Raw genomic sequence first — 9,772 nt, 5'->3', positions numbered from 1 at the left:
ACAATCAAGAGAGCGTTTGAGGCAAGGATCCCATTTGACACCAATTAAGAACTCGTGATGATTTCCGTCACAGACATGTACTGAACTGTCTCTTCTTCTGAGAAAGTCCCACTCCTGTCCTGAAAAAAGGTGCGACTGTCAACTATCGAGACGAGCTGCATAAAATCTTCTGATATTCCCTGCAAGCTTCTGGTTTCATTTTCTGTGTTAGAATATCCATAAATGAATGGCAAGTATTATAGCCTTGTACCTGAAGAGTTACCCCTTTCCCGCCCTTCCAACTTCAGAAATAAAAACAAACAAGAAAATTGGACACAATTTTTATTCCCCTCTGACCATTACTAAGATGACATTTGATGCACTTCTAAAATTATCGTCGTTCCAAATAACAGTATTCAAACTGCTGCCGGCTTCAACTTCCCAGTCTTTTCTAGCTAGGCGGTTAAGATGTTGACATAAACATGTTTTAAGATATTTCAATATTTAAATACGCATACAAATTTCACGAAATGTCCTCTTTTCAAACTATTCAAGGTGAGCAATGAGACGCACAAGCACACAACGCCCACCACAGCGTGTAACTAGCTCTGGCATTAAAACCGTCTGATTTCCTTCCTCGTGGAAATTCTGTAGAACCAATTTTTAAGTAATCTAAATACTCCGTTAGTGGTAGGCAAAGTTGATATTTGAATATTATTACATTTGTTCAATTACTCGAATTTACGATGACCAAATGTGTCCTTTTAAATCCAAACAACGACAATGATATATCTAAGCAATTCCACAACTAGCCCAATACAACAAATATATGCTACTTTTTGTATATAGTATCATCATAAGTTTTTAGACAAAAAAAAAAATAAATAAATAAATGAATAAAAAACGCAAGCCATGCTTCACGGATACACAAAATGTGCACAAAATAACATATTGAAATATTGTCTGTTTTTTTAAACCTTTGTTGATGGTTAACCAAGTTTTAAACATGCCACATGAAGAGTTTAATATTATGTTGTACTTCAAACCAGTCCAATACTCTGCACATATTGTCTGCGCTCTATTTCTATCCGAGTTTATCCCTTATATTTCAACATTTCCACCAAATACAACAAGGCTTATTTGTCAAGTTTTTCAATCATTTTAGAACAACCCTCTGACAGCATAGTCCCCAACTAAGGCAGAGACGACAGCAAGTGGGCCAAAAACTCCTCAGGGTTGGAGATTTCTTCCAAGAGTCCTGAAACAAACAAAATAATAATAATAATAATAATAATAATAATAATAATAATAATAATAATTGTGTATTTAAGGTGCCTTCAGTGAATCAGATCACTTGTTGTGATCAATATTTCATAAAATCTTTCCATTAAAGTAACTGATACCTTTGAGTCACATTACGATAACAGAGAATAGAGAAAGAAGAATGCTGAAAATTGTGTTCAACAAACAATAAATAAATAAATTAACAAGAAAAGCCATCAGAATGGGCAGATTTCTATCACAACAAGTCAATTCACATTATTAATCAATAAATTAATAAACAAGTCACCAGCAAAATCTTATCAATTCTTAGTGAGCCCATTTCTGATCTATGCTGAAAATAAATAAATGTAAAAATAAATGCATTAATAATGAACATTTTTTACCCATGACATCACAGAATTCTCCAAAAGACTCGCACGGTAGCATCTCTTCTTCGTAGGTTTTGACCATCTTGTCTGCGGCCTCCAGCACAGGCTTGTCATTGCGACGAATAAACTCTGCTAGAGAGGTCGACCAACTCCCCTCTGACGTCTGCGGAACCTTCTGGAAGATTTTGTTGAATCTTTAATAAAACTGAACCTTAGTAAATGTGACTTTCCATACTCACTGGCCCGCATATCCCACAAAAAAAATTTATCACATACATATGACAAGACTGAAAAATTGTGAGTCTATCTTTATATTTACTCATAAAATTCATTACAAAATTTGCATAAACAAAAACAAGAGACAAGCTCAGTTTCTTTTTTACACTGCTCGCCTGTTTTGAAATAAAATCCACAACTTACAGCACATCAGTAACAAGTACAAAAGCAAAACTCTAAGTTACCTTGTACATTTCCAGCATTATTGAGTTCAGCAAACCAAAGAACACCAACATCGGCTTGTACACGGCATAGTCCTTCACGGTCTTGTCTGCCAGACTGATAAAGAAAATATTGAGAGTGAGAGAGATTATCTCTTCGTTCACAACAAATTAAAACACGGAGCTCACTATTAATCTAGGAAGTGATGTGGGAAATTCAAAATTGGTTTCATATTTGTATAATATATCCCACTCCCAATAAGACTTTGTATAACAAACCAATTTTAGCCAGATTATACACTTTCCTTCATACCCATAAGATAGCAGTATCAAGGTTTAGGTTTTGATTGATGTTTTTTCTTTCTTTTTTTCTTGACAGGCAGAATATTGTCTATTTAAGGTACACACGAAAATGATAAATAAAACAGATATCAACAATCTAAGGTTATCAAAGTAGTCAACACTACTGTTTATCATGCTATTACTGAGGGATTCAAGCTGAGATTAGAGCAAAAGTACAAAGATTGTGGTTTTCACATCTTTGGTACAAACAAGTCATGTGCAGTTAAACAGTCACAAAATTGATCTTATTGTGACAGAAAAAAAATCACCTTCCTTGCTTTTAGAAATAAAATAAAATGAACAAGTAAACTGAAATCTAATGAATTATCAATCAATAAGTGTCCTTTTTAACATATTCTAGCAAATCTAATTATCTCTCAGACCCCATTCCCACAGATTTAGATCGATCTATCCCTGTGGGGAGTCTCACTAGATTACTGTCAGCTTAGCCGGCTTAAGCGTCTGTCCTGCCTGCTAAAAGCTATAATTAACTACCGTGCGCTCGGCTGACATCAATTTAGCATGAAACCCCAGAAAGTTAGGTCGATCTAGATGGATCCATCTAAATCTATGGGAATGCCCTCTTAAGTAAACAATGGTAATCTAACCCTGGGTCTGTCCTGTCTTACCTAGTGGCTCCACCTGGTGCCAGGTGTCTGGCATGGGCCAGAACCAGCAGCCTCTTCAGGATCATGACTCTGTGCTCCTTCCACCGGTCTCGGTTCAAGATGGTCAAGGCCAAAACTGACCAGAACAGAGGACCGTCCACCTGAAATAAAAAACGGAAAAGTTTTAAAAATCTGCAGAGTTATGCTAGCAATGCTATACCGAAACACCTCCAATTTCAGGTCAATATCATCAGCTTTTTCATCTTTTTATTGAATTATACAGGTTTGCTTTTACACAACTGTTTAAGCACCAGTCCAATTTCCTAAAGCTAATTAAAAAAAAATACAACATAAGTTTTGTAGCTTCAACACTTTGTTCAAAGCTGTGTCCATCTACAGGGGGATTTACAAAATCAGCATCAGATAGTTTGGTTTACCTCAGGCTTACAGCAGACCTCAATGTCATGTGTGCAGATTTGGACTGGTATAAATAGTCAGTAAAACTAAAATTTTACATTCTTTGTGAAACACGCTTAGTAGGCTACAGTCTTGTAGGCTTTTAACAAGCTGACTTTAGGTAACTGAAGATTTTGGAATTTTTGAGAAGGGGAATTGTGAATTCACAAACTGACTAAATTTTTTTATGCAAACTTGCCTTCAGTATATTTTAGAAATCAATGCAAATAAGAGCCCATTAGGTTTCAAATATGACTGAAACCCTTTCCAGATAGACGAGCTGCGACTATATCAATGAAATGCGGGCGTAAATCAAGAGCTCTGCCACACCTCTAAAGGAAATGTGCCCTCAGATTTCCTGGAGGACTGTTAATTTGATTAACTAAAGCGGATGCGTAGGACTTTTGACAGAAGTGTTAAAGGATGGACAAGCCTGTACACTTGTATTCTCTCCTTCAGCAAAAAAAAAAAATTTTTTGAAGAAAATTTACAGTGACAGCCAGATACAAAATATAAGCAGTGACAATATGTAGAAGGATGATGCCCAGGTCTACCACTACTACTCCTATTACTACTAATGATATATATTTATTGCAACTCACATCAGTTAGATTGCAGTGCTCCCGAAAAATTTTGGCATTATGGCTGACATAACATATCTCAATGTCAGACATTTTCTGATCATGCCAGATATTTGAAAAGCATATCTTTTTTCATCTCTTAATTATGAAGACAGGTCCTATAACAACAGCAGCATGAAAGAGTGCCTACATCAGGTACACTGTGAAATAGTGGCCACATTTTCCAGCATGTCTGTCTGTGATGTAAACTTTTCCATTTTCTGGCCACCTTGATTTGTCAAATAGTAATGTCAAATGTAAGAGTTTAAGAATTCAGAAATAATATCAATCAAATCGAAAATATCTTCTGAAAACTCAGTTCCATAATAATTGTTTTGGTGGAATAATTGTACTGCCTGAAAAATTTTCTAAAAATAAATAATTGTACTGGATTTTTTTTTTGTAATAACTCTTCCATGGGTACACACAAAATACTAGTAGTTAGAAAATGCAAAATGTATATCTATGATTGTTTAATTAGAATTTTATATTATTTATATTATTTTATTTTAAAATCCTTATTTATTTTTAAAAAATACAAGAGAAAGCCATGTAATGGTGCTCAGACGTTGCTTTAATTATATAATATTTATTATTAATAATAACTAACCTTAAATTTTAATCATTATATAAATATTTGAAATTTTAAAATGAACTTTTATCATATAAATTGCCAATTGAAAAAATTAAATATGATAAATACACAAGAATACAATGGTCCAATATATGCATGATGAATTGAAAAAAAGCTATTAAGATCATCTCACATTTATTTTCAAAATTCACCATTAGCTTTTTTAAAAAATAAAGTTACATCATTTTTATCACAGAGTCTGTACTTTATGGCAGCTGAACAGAAACCAAGACGATATCTGCCTTGGTCAACTACAAGTATCTGCTCTGCACTGGGGAGATGGAGAACGGCGCAACTGTGTCTGCACTGTCGACGTGTTCACCCCTGAACTCGGTGGCTTCTAAGCTGGCCTGAACTGGTTCAGCAGTGGTAGGCCAAACATGCTGTAGTGGGGAATACACATTGGTGTCATTTTTTTTTTACTATACATTTGAGTTGTTAGGGAGAATCGGATTCAGAGTCCAAGCATGGATATTCTATTTGAGTTCAAAACAATAAAGTAAGTTCCAGTAGACTATGCATTTGCTTTAAATTAATAAAAAGTTGTACAAACAAAGTATTTAACCCCAGAATTTTGCAAGGAGGGTAGAAAATGCTCGTTAGGGCAATAGTTACTAGTATCAATGCATGACCTACTTTTTCGCACTGGAGCACTTCAGGCAGTGGCAAAAAGCACTGACAACTGGGCTAGGACTTAGTATTTTAAATGCTTTGTCAGCTGATAGTACAGACATTGTGACTGACATGCTGACGTTATACGCCGGACATTTTCAATTTATGACGGATTTGTCCGGCTGTCCGACGGTTTTTCAGGAACACTGAGATTGTACAATATAAGGCATGCTTTTGAAATCTAATAACTGCTAGTATTTGGCAATTTTTGCCCGGTCTTTAAGGACCTATTCAATTTATTTCTGGTTTTTATGAATCTGTTCAATTTATGCCTGGTCTTTTAGATCTCTTCAATTTATATCTGGTCTTTATGGATCTATTCAATTCTGAATAGTTCTCATCTTCCTGGGTAAAATACAACCCAAACAGTGGCATTCGTGGCATTGGACATATTATTCACAATAACCAGCACTTCCATATGGCCAGGTCTACCATCAGTACAAGCTGCCCCTACAACTGTCAATCAAATCATCATGTGTGCTGTGACAACCAATCAGTACATACCTCATAGGCAGACTCCACCCACTTCTCTCTAGGTGTGTGCAGGAAGGTGACCAAGTTTTTCTCCTCTCTGGGCACAGACCGGGTCCTAAATAGTGACATTATACAAAAAGTTAAAACATAGTGCAAGATTAAACATTTTACATTTGTTTTACAGTATTTTATAATTTCACAAATGTATACATACTTATTTAAGATATAAATTTCAAAATATATATTACCAGCATTGTAAATAAATACTGTGCAAGTTTCTGGTACAAAAAAATGTTATGCAATATGTATTGAATATTAAATTCAAGAATGGAGAGAGAACAGCCTAATAAGAATCATATTAAGGTAGAGAGTATTACGTAATAGTAGTTAAGAGTGCCTCCTTACGTGTTCATCACATAGAGAGTCATGTGCATCAGGTAGGGGACGAGGTGCACATTGCTCTGGCGTCCGCCACCCCCACTGTCATCACTGAAGGATTTCTCCAGGGCGAACTTCAGTAACAGCAGCTTGAGGTCGTGTAAGGTGAGGGTATAGCTGGTGTCCCGCATCCCAGTACATTCTTGAAGATAGGAGTTGTGCCTGGAATAAGACAAATTATAACAAGATTGACACCAGTGATGATGATGTTGGTGATCTCCTGTGATGCTGCAATACCACTAGCAGCATCCCCCATCATGAAAATTACTCTGTAGGAATCTTACAGGACTTTATGGGACTCTATGGGAATCCTATAGGACTCTATGGGGCTCTATAGGAATCCTACAGGACTCTACAGGAATCCTACAGGACTATTGGAATCCTACAGGACTCTATGGGACCTTATATGAATTCTACTAAACGTCCTATAGGATTCTTATCTACAATGCTTCCTGTAGGACCCTATAGGATTTTGGCACAGTTTCCTATAGAAGACCTAAAGTTAATTTCCATTATTAAGGCTACAATTGCCACCAGTCTTTCTTCAGTCATCTGTGCTTTATACTTTGTTTTTTTTTTATCTGCCAGTCACATTTCACAGTATTCCTTTACCTATTAGGGTCCGTTTTACTTAGCAGCTTAGTGTAATGCATGTTTCTGTGGGCACTTGTTGGAATTGGGTTCTACTAATACTATGACAAAGTTCAAGTTGTTTTGTACAGGTGTACCCACTAGAATCTGAAGAACATGTCCAAACAAAGACCACCTAAATTGGGGGAGAGGGGTGACACCATAACCCCCCCCCCCACCCTACCCCACCCCAGTTTGCATTGACAACTAGGAATGTATGAAGCTTAACAAGGTTGACATAGTGCAAAATAGATAAAACATACTCTATTCTAATCTAACCATACTTGATCGGCATTTTTTCACTTTGGAGAAATCCAGAATGTTTCAGGCAAACTGGCGAATTTGCTTTTGTTCAACTGTACATTTAAGACATGGCAAGTATGTGTAACCGAAACACGTTTTCCAACATGTGCTCGTCAATTAAATAATTTACACTATTTTTATGAGTTGTTCACACGTTATTAAGTGAAACGTCTTGCTTTTGTTTAAAATTAACATCTACTTGCTAATTAGGTGATGCCAGGATGCAACGAGTATCCTGTTTCACTTAATTTGTAGTTCTATGAATTAGATTAATTTCGCAAAAATGGAAGTTTATTATTTTCAAGAGTGTGGAGTACATTCTTAATCTCCAAGCACATGCCAGAAAACGTGTTTTGGCTACATATACTTGCTATGTCTTAAATAAATGTTTTAAAAATTCATGTAATCCAGTTTATTTGAAACTGCAAACTAAAACCAACCATCCAGTACATCTTTGATCAGACATCTTAGAAGTAATATGTCAACTTTTTACTTCCGCCAAGGTTGACTTAAGACAGGATTTTATTATCTTGGTCCCTACACAGTGTCCAAGACAGAAGTACCAAATCCAATAACAGCTTATCTTAGACTTCCTTCTCTCAGGTACAAACATGCACAAGCCCAAGTTTGGTGCAGACCTCTCACCTGGCCAAGGCTCCAGCGAAGGCATTCTCCAGAACCTGCGGCCCCCACAGTGGGAGGAGGCCGTTACACTTGGTGTTGGCATTCTGTAGGGCCGCGCTCTCCCACTCCTCACGGCCACGTGCATGTCTGGAAGACAAGATTCATTATACCTTCAAACTGTGTAAATGATATCTGTTTTAAACCATATTGGAAAATCTTTTCAAACTATTGTCATAATATATCATACAGATTTTCTTTTAGTGAAAATAGATGAAAATTCAGTCTAATATCAGGTGCCCAGAATGAAATATTAAGTAGTCTTACCATGAGTAACAAGCAAATGTTCTGCATGCATATAGATCAGTATCCCGAGTTGATGATACAGCTTTAAAGAGTACAGCATACAAAAATCTCTCTCTCTTTCTATCCCACCTGACAGCAAAATTATGATAGTGTACATAACTCCCCTCTCCCTCTCTCTCTCTCTCACCTGACAGCTGCATTATGACAGTCCACATGGATCACATTGAAGTGAGACACAGTGGAGTATCCCTGGCTCTTCCTCTGCTTGTTCTCAAAATCTTCCAAGTTAACACGCTTGGTGAACGTATAGATGGCCAACACCTGAATACAACAATCATAATGTTGATATACGAGGGTATAATTTTTGGTAGGTTTAAAAGATCAAAACCGACTCAACTAACAAGTTTTATCATTCTTACAGATAGGGTTGGAAATATGAAGAGGAACAAAGTACATCGCAAAAAATGAAGGCCTTATGACTAGGGGTTCTGGGGGGGTCCCTCGGGGAAAAAAAAAATCACAAATAAATGACTTTTAATTTCAATTAAATTATGTCTGGGGAGTATATTAACTCTCTTCTTTACCTTGGTGGGCTGATATCTGTACCCCTCTCTACATATACAACACGTCAGACCTGTCTCTTCCTTCAAGTCTTCCATCTGTTTTAGAACAGAGCTCTTCACAGTAACCTGGCCCTTCTCATTGGTCTGAAGGAAGGAAAAGATGTCAAATTTTGGCTTCATATATTTTTTTTGCAAATCTTACAGCAGCTGGGGAGAAAGCTGTGCAAGCACTCTCTGCAAGTGTCTATGAAATTCAAATTTAAGGATTTTTCTGAACATACCAAATGCAAATAGCTATATCAAAACAAAAGGCTGGAATATCTAAAGAGCATCCTTTTTGGCATGCCTTTATCTTTTACACATGGATATATAACCAGCTCTCTGTGTTTTGGGAAGCACAACATTTACATGCCCTTACATCAGGAATTGTTCCTTACGTAAATAATTTTATATTCTATTCAGAAAAATTTTCTCTCTTAAAAAATCTCAGTTAAGTCTTCTTTCATTTTTCATGTAAATTCTTCCCAGAAAATTTTGAATCAGACTATTCCAAGTCCACGTGAAGTGGTATATAGTAGTATTACCGTCATGCCCAATGCTCCCAGTTGTTTCTGTCTCATGGCCATAGCCAACCTCTTCTTCTCTCCCTTGGTCTGCTGACGAATCTCTCCAATCTGAAACACAGCGCAGATATTAAAATTCATTAAAATGTTTTTAAATCCATTAAAATATTTCTTTCCAATCTAAGTACAATCAGTATTGATCTAGATGAATGTGCTGTATCTTACTATTAAAAGAGATTGATTTATCAAACTGCTTTAGATAGAACCCAAATCTAGTTTAACAGTGGATTCTCAAACATAATCTTCTCTTCAACTTTTTCTTCACGGTGCACAAATTTGAAATACATATAAAAGACCTATATAAAAAGTATACTGGGGTAGTGCTAGCAAATTTTTTCACTTAGCCAAATCACCACATTTTTGTCAATTTGTTATCAAAATGGTTATTATTTGGCTAAAACATGTCAAATCAAG

At 36.1% G+C, this 9,772-nt stretch overlaps 1 protein-coding gene across 6 annotated transcripts in view; it reads right to left on the bottom strand.

Moving 5' to 3' along the window:
• Nucleotides 1–308: 308 nt before the first annotated feature.
• LOC106175564 (E3 ubiquitin-protein ligase UBR4) overlaps nucleotides 309–9,772 on the bottom strand; it is a 78,511-nt gene continuing 69,047 nt past the window's right edge. For 5 of the 6 annotated variants that reach the window (XM_087009743.1, XM_087009745.1, XM_087009744.1 and 2 more), the window contains 10 exons: nucleotides 9,320–9,409; nucleotides 8,757–8,879; nucleotides 8,360–8,493; nucleotides 7,891–8,016; nucleotides 6,280–6,474; nucleotides 5,905–5,989; nucleotides 3,040–3,179; nucleotides 2,093–2,186; nucleotides 1,647–1,806; nucleotides 309–1,237 (listed from right to left, as the gene is read on the bottom strand). In XM_087009743.1, the coding sequence (XP_086865869.1) occupies nucleotides 1,173–1,237; nucleotides 1,647–1,806; nucleotides 2,093–2,186; nucleotides 3,040–3,179; nucleotides 5,905–5,989; nucleotides 6,280–6,474; nucleotides 7,891–8,016; nucleotides 8,360–8,493; nucleotides 8,757–8,879; nucleotides 9,320–9,409 (1,212 nt within the window). In that variant the 3' untranslated portion in view covers nucleotides 309–1,172. Of the gene's footprint in view, nucleotides 1,238–1,646; nucleotides 1,807–2,092; nucleotides 2,187–3,039; nucleotides 3,180–4,908; nucleotides 5,112–5,904; nucleotides 5,990–6,279; nucleotides 6,475–7,890; nucleotides 8,017–8,359; nucleotides 8,494–8,756; nucleotides 8,880–9,319; nucleotides 9,410–9,772 lie in introns of those variants that run through there. The other variant, XR_015333620.1, reaches the window with a different exon arrangement.

This window comes from Lingula anatina, chromosome 3 (genome assembly GCF_051362555.1).
Source record: "Lingula anatina isolate TDL-2025a chromosome 3, LinAna3.0, whole genome shotgun sequence".
NCBI classification, from domain to species: domain Eukaryota; kingdom Metazoa; phylum Brachiopoda; class Lingulata; order Lingulida; family Lingulidae; genus Lingula; species Lingula anatina.
The sequence above is the reverse complement of the archived record's forward strand: the minus strand, read 5'-3'. Positions and strand labels throughout refer to the sequence as shown.